Source organism: Falco punctatus, assembly GCF_963210335.1.
Source record: "Falco punctatus genome assembly, chromosome: 13".
In the NCBI taxonomy this organism is placed as follows: Eukaryota; Metazoa; Chordata; class Aves; order Falconiformes; family Falconidae; genus Falco; species Falco punctatus.
Window position 1 is genome coordinate 20,572,861 of NC_137593.1, and position 17,125 is coordinate 20,589,985.

The 17,125-nt window shown below is 45.8% G+C and overlaps 1 protein-coding gene and 1 long non-coding RNA gene across 2 annotated transcripts in view; one reads left to right on the forward strand and one right to left on the reverse strand.

The window, feature by feature from the left end:
• SGPP2 (sphingosine-1-phosphate phosphatase 2) overlaps positions 1 to 17,095 on the reverse strand; it is a 53,804-nt gene extending 36,709 nt beyond the window's left edge. The window contains exon 1 of the mRNA XM_080409027.1: positions 1,558 to 17,095. Coding sequence (XP_080265153.1) covers positions 1,558 to 1,770 — 213 coding nt within the window. The 5' untranslated portion in view covers positions 1,771 to 17,095. The remainder of the gene's footprint in view (positions 1 to 1,557) is intronic.
• The window catches only part of LOC308072352, a 272,072-nt gene that overhangs the window by 97,059 nt on the left and 157,888 nt on the right, over positions 1 to 17,125 (forward strand). The window lies entirely within an intron of this gene.

Sequence of the window (17,125 nt, forward strand, 5' to 3'; positions counted from 1 at the left end):
CCAAGGTTACCAGGAGTGAGACACAAGGGCAGTGCTTAAGCACCTTTCTGCAAACGCATACAGCTAGGAGCAAAAAAATACCACTGCCCACAGAGAGTTTACAACCAAGGACTTTGCTGTGTGCATTGGATTCCTAAACCCACTTCTCTGCAGATACATCAGGGCAGCCCCAGTTCATTTAGCAACAGGGCAGTGAGTATGGGGTTTGGGATACGGAAAACCTAAAGTCCCTTTTTGCATCTCCTGGCAGGCTGCAGAAGACCCTTTCTGTAAATATTAATTTTCACAGGAGCAGAGAATCTATCTTCATAATTCTAGCACGTCACTGAAACACTGCTCAAGCCATTACTCCCATCTCCATTTCCTTTGGGTTTGAATCCAGCTTCCATGTGTTTCAGAAGTGAGCGTCCTAATTGTGTGGAACCAAACCCTTCTGCTTCTGTCTCGAGGTCTTGTGGAGTCTCACCCAGGAGAGACTCAGCCTTAAAACAAAGGCAGTTACGTCTTAGTTTGTGAAACCCAAAACAACCGGCTAAAGGTGAAGCGAACGGCTCCAATCACAGAACATTAACTTGGACAGGACTTCAGTATCAACACGGTGACATCAACTATGTCACTCCTCAAATCAGTAGTGAAACCAAGTCTTTCAGTGAATTCACTGTGTAATTTACCAAAAATATTTTACTGGAGTTGGGAAGCGAACAGGCTGCAGGACTGCCCCACCTGTCCTCATCCTTTACTGGAGAGAGTCGAGCAGTGGCCGATGAAGAATTTTAGATGCTTGAAAGGGGACCTCAAGCACTAGGTGTAGCACAGGGAAGGGTGAAACAGGACGGAAGGGGCGGCAGTCGCAGCGCTCAGGCCGGCCCGTGTTTATTTTGCAGGTAGCGCCTGCGAGCCCGTTGTCACACCTCCCTGCGAACGGCACCGCGAAGCGATCTTAATGAATTCTTGCCATCACAGCCGGAGAAAAAGCAGGTCATCCAGCCTGTACACACGGCTTGCGTCATGCCCTTCCCCGCTCCCTTCCCAAGGGAATGACACGGAACGCCGGACCGTGCGCGGCCCGCGGCAGCGCAGCCCGGACCCCCGACACCCCCCGGCAGCGACCCGGAGCCGCTTCCCAGCCGCTGCCCACGGGAACACTGGCATCCCGGGGGGCAGCGCTGCGGAACGCCGCCATCCCGGGCGGGGGGGGGAAGGGGGCTGCGCTCCGCCAGGCGCCTCCGAAGGCAGGGCCCGGCACACACCCACCGCCTCGCTGCGGGGGCGCTAGCGATGGGGGAGATGCGCTGAGCCCCCCCGAGCTCCCCCCGCGGCGGAGCCGGGATGAAAGCACCGCGCAGCGCTCGCCGGCGCAGCGCTCGCCGGCACCGCCCCCCCTCCATCCCCTCCTCTCGGCCCCCCCTCACCCCGGGGCAGGCGGGGGGCTGCGGCAGGAAGCCCCCCCAGGGAGCCCCGGCGCGCACGGCCGCGGGCGGCTCTGCTGACTCACAGCCCAGCCCAGCCCAGCCCAGCCCGGCCCGGCCCGGCCCGGCCGCCCCCCGCCGCACTCACCTGCGGGCCGCAGCCGCTCCGCAACCCTCCGGGGGGGCCGCGGCCACGGGCTGCCAGGCGGCGCGGCGCGGCCGCGCCGTTACAGGCGCCGCGGTCCCGGGCCCCCTCCGCGGGGTCGCCGCCGCCCTCCTCGCCGGCGGGGAAGAGCCCGCAGCAGCGCTGGAAGCGCGCCACGGGCTGGGAACCGCGCAGGGTGCCCAGCAGCCGGGCCATGCTGCCGGCAGCGCCGCCGCCACCACCCGCCCGGCGCCCGGCGGCCCCGCGGCCACGGCCAGGTGCGCCCGCCCCGCCCCGCCCCGCACAGGTGCGGTGCCCGCCAGCGCCCTCTGCCGGCCGGGCCGTGCGCCTGCCCCCGCGCTGCCAGGGTACCCCGGCCGGCCCCCGCCCGGCGGCGGCGGGAAATTCAGTTTTGTTTTTTTTTTCAAATGGCTGTATAATTTAGTAGGTGCACCCATAAGCAGCTGGGAAACTTTTCTGTTCTTTTTCCTGTTTCTCAGATACATGGAACATCCACAAGGGTAGCATTTCAATTAAAAATTGCATTTATATTGCTTAATTCCTTCTACATAGACTGCCTTTCTTACAGCTGGATGAGTTTGGTCCATAGTGCCTTCACGGTTATTGTCATTGTATTACAGACAGACCCTTCAAAACGATTTCATTCTTATTTTGTCCCCCTATATGGCGACACGCACAAGAGTTTTTAACACGTTCATCTGAAGAGTAAAACTGCTGCCCCGCTGGTGCGGCTGGGAGTTCTGCTGCTGATGGCAGTGAGATAGGAGCTCATCCAGGGACACAGCGGAAAGAAAGAATGCAGGAATGAATGTGCATGGCCAGCACTGGCACTCTGTAGGTATTTTAAAACTTCTCTTTGCCAACCACAAGTCAATATTTATCTGATCTGCCTACATACCTGTGTCTCCCCATTGTCATTATAATACTTCCCAAGTATTAAAATAGAACTAACAGCTTGTAGCCAGCTTCTACCTAATTCTTCTTCAGGCAGACACCTAGGTTAGTGGGAGTGTGCCTCAGCAGCCGGCCGATAAGAATTCAGGATGACTGAGATTTCTTTTCCAAACTTACTCTAAACCTAATAAAGCCCCCAAAATAAAAAATTAAAATAAATAAATATTTTTTAAAAAAGCTGGGAGGGGATTTCTACCTATTGTTAATTTTAATCTGCCTTGTCCATGTCTTTGAGCACTCCCAGCTCTTGGTTTGTCTTGAGGCTTCCAAGAAAGCCACAGAGGGTATGGGGGGAATCTGCTTTGAAGAGTTTACCCTTTTCTTGGCATTAGCCTTTAGATTACGTTAGTAGATTGTTTTAGCAGAGGCGTTTGCACACAACAGCTACGTGCACGTTTACCCCTGTATTTCCTTACGCCAGCTTGAGTAGTAAAGTGCTGGATAAAGCCAGGCCTGGGACCCTCCTGCTGCTCTGTGGGATGGGAACACCAGAGCAAGCCAGCCCTCCCACCTCACAAGGGAATCCGCACGCGGATACGAACCCCTGGGGAATGGGGGGAAAAGCAAAGCTGGAATTGTAATGTCACTGAAAAAAAAATGCAACCCCTGGTCTGAAGCATGCCTGAAGGATCTTTAAGCACCCCTTAAGTCGAGACTGCAGTAACCCTTTGCAAAATCAGGCTGCATGCGTAAGGGATGCTGCCTGTCATTCCTAGCTTAGAAATGAGCTGGCCCTAATTAGGTTGGTGGCGTGGGGACATTTTACAAAAGTGCTTGGGGGCCCAGGGGTGCAAATATCCAGCTAAAGGGATTTGTGGAAAACCTGGAGAGGCAAGATGCCTAACACTCATTAAATCAATATAAGCAATTATAAGTGGTACATAAGCCAATGATGGCACAATTCGGGCTGCCTGATGGCCCCATCCCGGACACGCTCTTTTCCAGGTGTGCTGCTGGCAATTCCGCCCCTGGCCTGTCAGGTACCTAACAGGTACAGGCACAGCTGCAGGATGCAGTGGCGCAGCTTTGGGAAGAGGGAAGCACAGGTACTTCCAGGATGGCCCAGAGGATCGTAGGAAGGACTGTAGCATATCAGCAGGAGGTGTCTGTGCCATGAAGAGGATGGAGGGTTTGAGGAGAGAACCGAGGGCAGAAGAATGACTGTTGCAGTGGGAATTGCCTAGTAATACAGAGCAAAAATCTATAGGAAGTTTGTTTTATCATTTGCACTGCTCAGGGAACAACTTGTTTATTCTTGCTCGAACCGAGAGTATGAATCATTCCTCTTCTATTCCTCTTTCAGAACAATGCTTTAATCACATTTTCCTGAGACCTACCTCTAATGGCCAAGAAAAATACTCAAGGTTTGGCTCCTTGAAAGATTTGCTTTAGAAAAAAAATCTCAAAAGTAAACAAATGAAAAATTCAAGAGCTGTCCCGGCCAGATTTTCTGACATTTAGAAAGGCAGTTTTCTGTAAAACCAGTGGAAAAAACATCACTACAAAGGACTAGATGAATAGCATTCTGAGAGTGTTTAAAAGAAGCTATTTATAAACTGTCCAGCTACAAAACCCGTTTTTAAAGCTTTAGCTGGTGAAACTACCTCATCTAAGGCCAAAATATCTCACTAATAGCTGGTCAGCATTCAGCTACGTTTTCACAAGGGAAGAAAATCACCTCTGGGCTGAGGATAAGCATGGAAGATGAGGATACAAAGGATAACTTTTGAGAAAGCTGAAAATAGTGTCTTATGCTGAAGGCATTTCCTTAACAACAACGGGTGTCACTGTCATGACGGTGGATAATTTTGCCTCCAGCATCAACAAAGCTAACAGCAAAGTACAAATTCCACGACTGGGGGTGGAAAATGATGCTAGGAGAACACAGATCAGTTTTCGAATGCCAGCGTGAGTTTGCAATCCTGACAGCCAGACAAGTCTTGTTTTGACTTGTAAGCTGAGGGAATGGGTCTGGAGGAGCAAATACGAGCACGGCTTTTACCATCGCTCTGCAGACAGCGACCGCATTTCGCTGCAGAAGATTGTACTTCGAGTTACTTCAGCTGACAGCCCTTTGAGGTGGTGGCAGGTTGTTAGTTATACACACAAATGTCAGAGCTGCAGTTTTCTAAGCCAAAAAACACTGGGATGATGTGAACATGGACAAACCGAAGCCTCAGCTGAAACTGCCGTAGAGCAGGCACAGTCACTGCGTTATGAGACATCACTGGTATCAGGGGAAGGGACTCGCTAGTACCTTTGATACCAAGGGGTGATGGAGGTTTGGCAGGGCAGAGCTACAAACACCAGCACGTTGGGACTGGGGACCACAGAGCCTGATGGTGGGATGTGGGATGTGCCAGAGGGAGGGGTGGCACTCGGGGTTCTGCTGCAATCCCTCTTCTTCAGCGTTTGAAGATACTTATGGCTAGACGCAGAAATCCTTTGGCCAGGCAGTGAAGACAGAAGTCCCACCAACTCATCAGTATCACAGCACATTGTATTTGAACAGGTTTTGAACAGATTTTCTTTCCCAGCTTTATGCCATATGTTTTCACTATCCTCAGTCATTTTCTCAATGTACTTAGAGACCAACAATTCCATCTTCCTTCGCTATTTCTTGGCAATTTGCATTTTTCACTGTTTATGATGCAGAAGAAACCATTAAAATCTGTATGTTTGAAAAGTTCCGACTATTCTTTTTATAAGATTCCTGCATTTTCATTTTATTTAGTTGACATGTTACTGAAGACATTATTTTGGATCTGAGACTTTTGTACCGAATATCAGACCCAACCACCCACTAACCTCACAGGGAACAAAATGGAGCTTTCTCAGCTTAGCTGGAAGAACTTAAGATTTTGAAGTATAGTGGAGAGATGGCGAATATCTGTAGAAGGTACCCTTGGAAACTGATGCATGAGAGACCATGCTTTTCACAGCACTGGAATCTTTTGCTTTTGATTTAATGCATATCAAAGCTCAAAAAAAATCACTTTGAATAAATTTTCCAAACACAATACATTTTGAGGAAATTTCCTTAGAAAAAAAATTTTTGCAACATAGGTCAATACAGAAAGAATCCCAAAGTTTCACCAGGCTTGGCTCTGCAGCAGTAGGAACGGTCTTGTGTCTTCAATGTAAAGCCATGGATAGGTGCAATTTTCATTGAACCTCTCCCAGATTTGATCTCCATTTGAGATGTAACAACAGAAAACCAGCTTGATTTGGTACAACAGGAGTCCACGCAGCTGTAATGGGTCTTAAGCCTGCACGCTTTGTATGCCTTTTCTGACTGTGAGAAAATGTTTGCTATGCAAATATCTTTATTTTGACTGAGCAGTATAGCTAGATTGGAACACGCTTCTGTAATACCTCCACAGCCTTCAACACACTGAGCACACGCGGATTGTCTTTGCACAGCTGGTCTTAAAAAGGTAATGCTCCAGCACAGGGTATGTGCGAAATATATCGGTCCTTTAGGGTCCCAGCTGCTCATCAACTCCCATAACCTTAGGCAAGGGAAGAAATGGAATTGTAGACCCACATTTTTATAATTCTCACATAATTTTATGGCAAAATCCTTATTTTATATATAGTCATATTTTCAGTTTTAGAGAATGTAAGTACAAAAGCAAAGTGAATTTGGGAACTTGGGAAGATGAAAGCATCCCCAAAAACTGTTGGAAAGAGAATGTGCTGAAGCTGCAGCTGCTGTCTTGGGTAGGAATAATTAACTTTTCTGTTTGCAGTGTAAGTAACCAGATAATGGTATGTAATTGCTTATGATTTGCACTGCTTGAAATGGTATTGCTAATTTCCAGTGATGATTAGCATGTCATTTAAATAATTATTCTGCACCATATCACTTGGACACTTCAATTGCACGCACATCTACTGTGAAATTCCTAGAGGTGTTCTCAACATTTCTGGCTATTTGTAGGCTATACCATACCTTGGCTGTTTCAGTGTTTTGGGAAATAACAGCAGACAAGAAATTGATAATGCTCTGTTTAAATACCGAATTTAACACCTAAGAAATTTTAAAAGCTTAACTATCATTAGAGTTGACCTGTCTGATTTTATTTGCAATACCACATACTATTTCTGGAAAAAAATCTGATTGTCTCAAGAGCAGTCTAGGCTTAAATTGGTGAAAATATCTCTGGGTTGAGTTTTGTCTTGATGTACTTGAAACCATGGAAAGGGTTTTGAGTTGGTTTTTTTTTACAGCAGCTCCCTTGCCGCTGCCTGGTGCATCTCTGCTTACAGCAGCCAGTGCCTGGACTGAAAGGACGGCACAAAGACAAGGGAATTGGGCAGCCTCTGTAAATCACCCCTGTGAAAGGACCTGGGAGGGTCTCTGCTAGCAGTGACCAGCTCCTGGGCCGTTATAAGCAGCATCCCTGGAGAGGGGCAGCCTGACAGTACACCTTTGCTGTAGGGACGCAGACCCTGCTGGAAGGGCTCAGCTGAACAAACACCCTTTCTCTGTGCTTGTTTTACCCTGAGACATCTTCTGGCATGCTCTGTTGAACAAATCCTCATTCAGCCTGTGAAAAAAATGATGACAACACAACAGTTCTCGAGTAATTATTATCGAATACAGCATAATACCCTACTTTTTACAAGTTCCCTGTCTTTGAGGCAAGCTCTGACTCCAGAGAGGCGGGTTTTGCTCTGAGCCCATGTGTGCAGAAGGGAGCCTGAACACGGCGCGTTGTCCTTAAGCAGCCAGCTGCTAACGGGCACCTCACACCCAGCATGTACAACACCAAGCGAAAACGGTTGGAAAGGAGCTGCTGATTGTAATCACATCCCTTTTCTGAAGGAAAAGTACTGGATACTCACTACTGCTGGGGAGCAACAATTCGTCTCACCCTGGCAGACACCACGCCAAACGCCCTCTGTGCACTGCATGATTTTTCCATGGTTCTCCATCCTGTTCAGAGCAGAGGATGGATTTGAAAGCTGGGTACCTCTCCATCCTGCCCCTTGACAGCTTCTCCTTAGGGACACTTCACATGAAACCTCCCGCCATCATTTTTGAAGCTACAGCATTGTTTTCTAAACGTTTGTCACTGCCTGATGACAGCATGAGTCACTACTGTCAGACACTTGTTAGGAATGCAACAGGCTGAGGTTATTTTGCTTTCTTCTAAACTCTGTTTATTTGCGGGATGGAGCTGAGCATTGCCAATGCAAGTCAACCTGGCCATCAAGATTGTTCAGCACCTGCAGAGACTCAGCCAACAAAAAGTATCCTGAGAAGGGCAACAGTGGCTTTTGCTGGGAGCTGTTGACTTGTTAATTTATTTTGTTTCCAGGCAGTTTATGAGTTTCAACAAAAAGTCTGTTCAAGAGTTAACAGGCCAGAGAAGGAAGGGTGGGAGTGGAAAATGAGCAACGAAATGGACTGAGGCTAGTGCAGCCAGTTCATAGATTTATTTTGTTTGTATGCAGGAACTTTGGGTAACTAACGTTTTTGCAACCACTAAAAAACATACTCAGTCAATTCATTCAACTGTGAAGAACTTTGAAATTCTCTACTTTTCATTCTACTGCCACCCACATTACAGATGCCAGCCTAAAACCATAATTAGCTCTTGGGTTTTTTGCTTTATTTCTACTATTTACATGACAAACCTTAATGTCATTGATCCTATTTTAAAGACAGCAAAAAATCCCACACCCATATGTCAACGCTTTAACATTGATTGACTGGCAGTAAACCAAGGAGGATATATATGTACATTTTATGGTATAGTAGATAGAAACAATCATTAGGAGGTCTGAGAGCACTTGCCTTGATTCATTAGAAATAACACAAGTCATCTGCTTCAAACACTGGAAGCTACGAAATTAACTGTACAGGGCAGTAAGAAAACCCCTTTTATATTCTGGGAATTTGCCCTGTTTCTAGCAATTAATACTCACCTGCTGATGAGGCAAGGGTACTGCTATTCTTGCATTTGGATAAGTAAAGTTGAGATTACTATTTCTTCCAGGTGTGACCAGCGTATTTCCAGAGCATCAGGTGGTCCTGCCCTTGCCTTCTGAAACAGTTTGCAACCCCTTAAAAAGTGACCATTTCCAGACCAGGAGAAGAAAGGAAGGAAAAGGGATTCATAAGGAAGACAGAAATACAGGGCTACCCTGCACTTACAGACCCCTTTGTGGAGACACCACTGAATTCTGACCCAGGCAGACTGAGGAGATGGCTTGCTTGGGCAGCTCCCTCATCCCTGTTAAGAATGGAGTTATAATGGATCCTCCACCTCTACTAACTCACGGTAGGAGTGATTTTCTACTATGCCTTACTCTCAAAGCACACATTTTGCTGTTGAAATGTATTTAAATATCACCAAATGGCAGGCATTTTCAGTATTTTTTGCAGGAGAGAAACGTGGCCAACTTGTTCATCTCCCTTTAATGCAAACTCTATCAACTGTCTGTACAGCTATTTTAATAAACCTCAGATTTAACTATTTTGGTAAAAATTTGTTCTCCGCATCAAATTGTTGAATACCAGATATCATCCGAGAGGTGACCGATCACACCTGACAGGAGCTGCTGCACCCTCTGACTGGGAGGATGGATGTTACAGCGCTGCAGCCTGGCCTGGGGCTCTCCCATGGACACTAAGACTTGAGACATCTGTTGATTGTTTTAGAGAGGATAGCCATGCCCACCCTGTTCTCTCTATTGGTTTATGCTCATGTGGGGAATATGCATTCCTTTGAAAGACAGTGGTAGCACTATCATTTTTGACCATCCACCATAGGTCATCCATCTGGTTGGCAGCTTTCCTGGCAACAGCTGAAGAGAAAATCATGTTTTAACTCCTTTTCTAAGCAGTTATGAGGTCTCTAACAGTGCAAGAGTTGAGAGAAGTTGCATTCCAGGGGTGCTTTCTTCCATTAGCATCTACAAATCCAAGCCACAACCATAAGTCAATGTCCGTGCTTCTGGCAGAATTCATACAGAAACTGTGGATGAGCTTCTGAAATCTTACTTGAAGCCTCAGAGAATTAAAGAGACAAGACTATAGAAATAAATAAAACAAAAATATTGATCCAAATACATTGGGTACAAGCATTTCTCTGAGATTACGGGATGAGGTTTTGAGGACAGAAGTGTCCCAGAAACCTGAAGTGGCCCTAAGAAAATAGGGTATTTTTCTCTCTACACAAAAAAAGTCAGTATAGATCACATCTCCCAAAATGAGATAAATGATGATTTCTAGCATGAAAAATGAATTGCCTCTTCTGCTGTTGATAAAATCATCCAAAAGTCTTTTTTTTAAAGTGACTGCCAAAGCAAGCTTGTTCTCCACTGACTTTGTAATCTGCATATGAAAGACCTAATCTGGAATTAGACCTCAGCCAGGCTCCCGATTATGTTCCCTCAGGTCTAAAAGTGGAAAAATTATGCATGCAGGGCCTGATTCTGTACTCACTAAGGAAGGTGCAACTAGGGCAACTGCAATGAATCCAGTGGAATTCTTCCAAATTGGCATTCGCTACTGGGAGTACAAATTTAGTCCACATTTTTGTGGGGAAAACAATTGTGAACAAAAAATGGGCAATTTAATCAATTTTCAAGTATTCTTACTCATTACACTCAGGAACCATATACTCTCCAATTAAAGTAATTTAGATTTCAAGTTAGGATGAAGGAATCTCTTTCTTGACTCAGCTAGAACCACAATTTTAGCTAACTGGTGAGTTTTCTCTCCAAATGTAACATCTTGAGTTCTCACCCCCATCAGAAAGACATCCCAGTTGTTAGTTGGTTTTGTTCCAAAATATTTAATATCTAATCAACCCATTAGAAACAAGCTTCTCATCTTCCTTTCCAACATTATGAAAAGCAGTGGGCCAGCAGAACAGACTATACAGCAGGCGTATGCCAAGTAACAAATCAGATATCCCTTTGCTTCTAGAGTTACAGTCACCCTTGGCGGGTTTAGAAGTTGGATGCATCCCTTTTGGCAATCTCCATCGCCCTGTAATGCTGGCGATCCGTTCACTGTGAGTTGCTTGGCTTGTTCAGCAGAGTCAATTAGATGGCTGTTGTATCCCCTCTAAGCTGCCTCTTCTGGAGGTTGTGGAGTCCTGGTCCATTGGGTTCCCTTTGTAAGGAAGCTCTTCCCAATCCTTAGTCCTTTTTGCTCTTCCCTGAACACTTTCCTTCCTAGAGAAGAGGCACCAGAAGAGCACCCAGTGGTCAGTACGTGGCTGATACAGTGGCAAAATGGTGTTTTCTCTTTTGGCCTATAATTGTTCCTAATTTGCCTCTAACACTTGGCTTGCTTTTCTGATACCTCTTTTCAAAGCAGAGGCTGCAATTCTCCAGAGTTGCAGAGATCCAGGTAGGTTTTAGGTTAACATCAAGTGATTTTCAAATCTGTTATTTCTTGTGAGAAGACGTAATGTTTGTCTGGAGGGAAAAAGAAACTAAACCAAATCCAAAAAACTCCCATGTGTTCACTTTCAGCTCACAAAAATTTACAATTTTAATATCTGAATATATGCAATAGTATGAATGCAAAAATCCCCATACCCTTCATCTGTTTCTCATTCTGAATAAAATTGATTTAAGCACATATACATAATGTTGTGGTCTGAGCAATAGCAGTTGTTTCCAAGCTGACTTAAAAAAACATGTCCCTGTCATTATCAAGGATAAAAACTTGTCCCATTTGAAGCTGATGAAAATATTTTTACCAGCTTCACTGAATCAGGATTTTACTTCAGCGATAACCATCCCTATATTAATTTAGCATTACCAATGATATGCTGTAATAAAAGCAGTGACTGAAACACATACTGAGTCTTTGAGACAGAGCTCCCAAAGCACTGCGTAATCTTTTCAAGCAATTCCACATAGGAACAGCTTTTCTTTCTCAGCACAAAGCAAGGACAATTTAGGTAGCAGAAAGTAACTGCCCAAGAGCAAACAGCCATGCTGGTAATTCACTAATTACTCTAATCACCATTATTAGTAATTATTAATTTTGGCCGTATTTTCCTGCTGAGCTGCTTTAATGTGGCCAGCATAGGCATTACACTTAGCTAATATGAAGCCCCAAGGTGCCACATGACACACAGCAGCCCCGCATCCCGAAATTCCCTGCTCCACGGAGATCTGCCTCCTTGCCGAGGCTCCTGCGGCAGCATGCTGCACCAAGCAAGCCCCAACAGGCTCTGCCAGCCCCACACAGCCTCCTAGAGCAGCATCCAGTGTCAAATGCAATGCTCACTATTGCTGTGACACAGAAAACACAGGGCTGGCCAAAACCAAGGGCTTCTCTGAGGTCGTCTCTCTGTTTCTCTTTATAGCATGGTCCTTTTTGAAAAAACAACAGTTAAATCGGTGCAGTCCCTGGATTCTTTCTCAATTATATCATCAGCAAAGGGCTCAAAGAAGTGCAGTTTGCTTAGTAGAAGGTAAATTCTATAAAAACACATTTGTCTGTAAAGCTGCAAACAACCTGGAAGACCACACCGATTTAACTGTTTGGATGAGATTAATTAAATCCCGGTAAACACCCAGAGCAGATCTGCTCTAACACAGAAACACAGTTCTTGCTTCGGGGAGCTGCTAATAAAGCTACACACACAAGAGAGATGCGGCTCCTCGGGTGGCACTTGGCTGTGCCATGGGACCCTGGGGTGCACGGCTCTGCTGGCCGAACGCTTGGTGCCAATACTCCCCTTAGCTAGGTTCAACGTAAATCTGCCGGAGACACCTCCGCCTGAGCTGCAGAGTTAGCCCACATCTGCCATCAGCTTCCATAACACTTCTGAGATGGGTTTGCTCTGGGTAGCAAGGCTGTGGCGAGGCTCCTTGTTGCTGTTAAACCTTGGCTGCTTGAGAAGGACACGGCACTGATGGACATACCCTCACAATTTTAAAAGGTCCCTCATCTTTTCTTAACCAAAGCTCACCATGCACTTGTCTGTTTGGGATGTGCTGAAAACACAGGATTATGGAAAACAAATGGATGGGAACAATTCCTGATCATTACACCAGAAATGATGTAGTCATCCCCAGCTTTACACCTGCATCCCTCACCCTTTTATTGCCTATAAACCTGTTGCACAATTTGGCATCAGACTGATGCCAACAAGGGTGTGTCTGTGCTCAGAGCTGCAGGTCAACACTGGGTGAGGAAAAGAAACTTAAAGCTTAACCTAGAAAAAAGAGAAAACGGAGACCTCACCAGCAGAGGTGAGCAGTCAGTGAAGGCACTGTCTGTCACACATTCCACATTGCCTGAGGCAACTGAAACAGGACCATTTTTATCAGCTACAACAATAAATATTGTGGGGAGAGGGGTGTCAAATATTGTACCTCTGCATATTGCCTATTATATCCATTAAGAGAACAACATATTTTGTATATGACTGTGACTGATGTGGAACTGCTCACAATTGTAATCGTTTCTCTCTCCTTTTTCAGCTCACAAATTACTGAAAAATAACATTCCCTTCTGTACCGAATGCGATAGACTGCACATGCAATAGCTTTTATGGTAGTTCCAAGACAGAAAAGGTAAAATAGCACTTTAATTATAAATTATTCAGAAATAAATTATACAAAATTATACAAAATAAAATGTCAATGTGAAGAAAGCAGATGATGTTGCAGCATCCTACAATACAGTGATAGGGCATAAAAATAACGCCCAGCTTTTTCCACCCCTCAAAAGTGAGTGGAAATGGGGTTGGAGGAAGAAATCTTTTTCTAAATATTTACCAATTGATCTTGAGGCTTAGTTACCTAATGCACTCTAGAAAGTCATACAACAAGCAGGCTTTTATAAAAGTAAAAAACTTCTGACATTAAAATACTGTCAGAAAGCTTCTGATGTCAACTGCACTAGGATATCAAACCACAAGGACTTATCCAAAAAGCTGTCTGATTTCAATGATCACTGCATCAGCCCTAAATAAGCTACTTAACTGTTGAAATGTACAGAAAACATAAGCAGCAAATGGGGCTTTTGTGTGTGTATAATTTTTTTACCATGAATGGGCTGGCATCTGATCCATTCCTGACCTATGCATCCATCAGAGAGAAATTTTTTCCTAGCTCTAAACAAAAAGCAAGATCTCAAATTTCCTTAAACATACCTATTGTACAGCAACAGAGAAATTCTGAAGAATTAAACCAGCTGAACAAGACATTAGTGCTGCAGGGATGTAAGCCAGCATGTCTCTTGTGAAAAATGGGAGGGTTCTTCTGCAAAGTTTTGGGCCTGGCTCATCACTGAGTTCATTTTACACTGTTACACAGCTCTTAGACAAGTTTTACATCAGCATAAGACAAGCACACTGCATGGGGTAAATCAGGCCCAATATTTAAAACGCTAAAAATCAATTCTTACCAGCTGTAGGATGATTATTTTAAGTGGAAAAATGTGTATTTCATAAGGATTGTCATTTTTGCTCAGAATTTGTAACACAACTTCTGCTGAGTAACATCCAAAGTGTCTGATAGTAGTTCAGCCAAAAGTCAGCCCTCAGAATCGTCTCAGCTGCATTTCAGTGGGTTTTTTTACTATAATTAAGGCATTTGTCCCACTAAGGAACAGTCCCTAACAAATGCTCATTGTAATGAAAGTGACTAAATGAGAGAATATGTCTGGATCCTCACAAATAGAGTAACTCTTCCAAAAACCTGAAGAAATTTCTCTTCTCTTCGATCGCAGCCTAGGAAGCCTTTAAATTCAACCTGAAGATGTTTTCCAGTCCTCATGGTCCAACTCCTCCACTTGTGAAGAATCACAGATTCAGTCGCCAGAAGAATTTAGCCAAGAAGCCACCTTCAACTCCAGGCTGGGTGCTCTGTCAGTCTGAGCATCCCAGGAGCCAGGGCAGCACCACAGCGCAGGGAGTAGGAGCGTGTGTTGCAAACACCCTGCCCATGAGCCTGCAACCCCCAGAGAGCTACAGCTCATCGCCACCCGACACATATAAGGCTGCCAGGGCGTACAGGAACACAGCTTATTCTTCAGGTTGTCACAGTGGGCTTTCCAGCCTTGCTCTGGGCTGTAACATCCCATGACACGACGCTGGACTGAGACAAAAGGGCTGAAATCATTGATGGCTTTGTTCCGTAGTCAGGTAAGCGTACATAAATCACCATCGCTGTGGTCCCAGCTTTGTTTCCTCTCCTGACCACGCTGCCACTGGCATGTTTCCCTGCACTGCCTGCAGACCTCGCACACGCAGGCAGCGCCCTGCTCTGCTGAGTTGTTGCAGCAGAAAAAACTAATAAAGAAGTAAATAGGGTTCAGTTGGATCACCTTCATGAACTGACTTGCTGTGTCATCACGAGTTGCTGTGCTAACAAAAGGGTAAGGACAGAACCCCCAAGTGCCACTAGATACACAAAGAGGTAAATAGGAGGTGCATCCGTCCATAGAAAAAAGCAGCACCTGCACAGGTGACCAGGTGTGGGGACCGCGTGGCTTACGTGTTCCACTGAGTAACGTTCTCTAGGGACAGCGCAAGGTAACCTTGCTGGTGCAGGATCTAGCTCTACAGCATCGTGTTCACAGGGGTAATTATGAGCAAGAAAGTTTCTGTGACTACACGCCATTTTTTCTCATTCTTAGTTTCATCAAAAAATGTGAATTTCCCCAATTTTGCATTCAGCTTTTTCTTTATATTTTTTTTCAAGTTATACTCAACTTAGCCATCTATTCTGTGCAGTTTCCATGCCAGAATTACAAGAAGCTTTCCCAGTGCTGACTTTCATATAATTATTAGGTGGAGTTTCAGTTGACCTCAAGGCAGATATACATCAGATAAGAAAACTCAGAACACAAAAGACAGGGGCAAAGCAGTTTGAACCAGAAACGCAGCTGATGTATCTGGACCTTATTAAAGCATTTGATACAGTGCCTCAAAAGATTTTACTTGAAAAAATTAATTCAGATTTCCTTGGATCTAAGGAGACTTTCATGTGTTTTGAAAATTAATTGGAAATTGTAGGGTTATGAAAGTGGCAATAATGTTAAGTGGAAGGGCGGTGCCTGGGATAATTTGACATACATCTTTTAACAATGAACTAATTAAATAGGAAGACGACAGTAACAGGGAAACAGTGACAAGCAAAAAACAACAAAACAACGGGGGGAGGGGAAGGCAAAACAGAACAAACCCACCAGCAACACACATTTCAGAATTTAAGAATACCTGAGTAAATAAGAATTAGTGCAAAAAATGGAAGATACCAGTTGGATAAAAACAGTCCAAATTCATCAGGGATGATATGCACTGGGAAAACAGTAACACTGGAAAAGTCCTCCAAGTGATGGGGGCAGATTAGCTCCAAGGCTGCAAATCGGTGTGGCCTTTGGAAAGGGGGTGCTTTTTGACTCCACATGCTGAAATAGCTGTGCACTATGGACAGTGGCAGCAGAAGTCATTTTCTTTCTTCTTTTCAGAGACTGAAGCTACATTTTTAGCAGACTTTAAATCCTCTCCTAGGATAAATTACAAAAAGGATCTGTCTCCCTGTACAGAGAATGTTCCTACTTTTCTCTGTTTGACTTTATCCCATTATTTCAGTTTATGCCAAGCTGAAAATCTTTTGAGTTCCCTCTTTTGCTACTTTTAATGTCCAAGGACTCATGGACAATCTTCAGATCTGCCACCACAAGCTAGCAATACGCGCCTTTTCATCTTTCCAACAAGTCAGCCCTTCTAAACCACAGTTTCCTCATTTGGTTCAGCTCTTCAAGAACACTCAGGGCCCAGGAGCAAAGTAACTGCTAGCACAGAGGGCCAGGAGAAGGGTCCAAGGCTGTGGAGGAGGACGAGCTTGCCCCAGCGTTTGAGGGCAGCGCACCTGATGCAGCAGGTCCCAGGGCAGGGATGCGGGGAAGGTGTCCACGCTGCCAGCAGCCGGGCCAGGCAGCTCCCAAGCCGCAGCGTTAGCAAGGCGGCGGGCCAATGCGGTGGGCCCGAAGTACTTGCCTGCCTGGAGGTCTCCCCGTCCCCAAGTAAATTTTCAGAATTAAAAAGAGAAATAATGACTTTTATGGCCTGCGCTACATCTGAAGATAATGAAGTTACTCTGGACTTCCCTGATGCGACAGAGCAGAATTTGATTTAGTGAAATCTGATTGTTTAACACGTGACATTGGGAAACTCTGAATCCTTTATTGTTTGCATTGTTTTTCCTTAAACCGGTCAAAGCTCTCACAGCAATGTCAGGACGTAGCCACATCGCAGCTCCTTCCACCTCCAGTTTCCAGAATAAAATACCTTTTATTTTCACTTGTGCACAACGAAAGCACATCCCAGTGCACAAGCCTCTTCCCGAGGAAGCAAGCTATGCGGGAAGCAAGCTACGGTACCCTGCGAGCCCTGGGGATCCGCCAGTGCCCGGCCCCCCCGCTTAACCCTTCCCTGGGGCGCTGGGTGCCCCCCGCCGCCCCGCAGCACTGGCACGCTGGGGACGGCCACCCGCACCGGCAGAACCGCTGACACATGCCGTTCCAGACCGAAAGGCCGCCCGGCGTCTCCCACCCGGGAGCGCTCCCGCGGGCCGCTGGGTTCCGGGGGGGCCCGCCCGC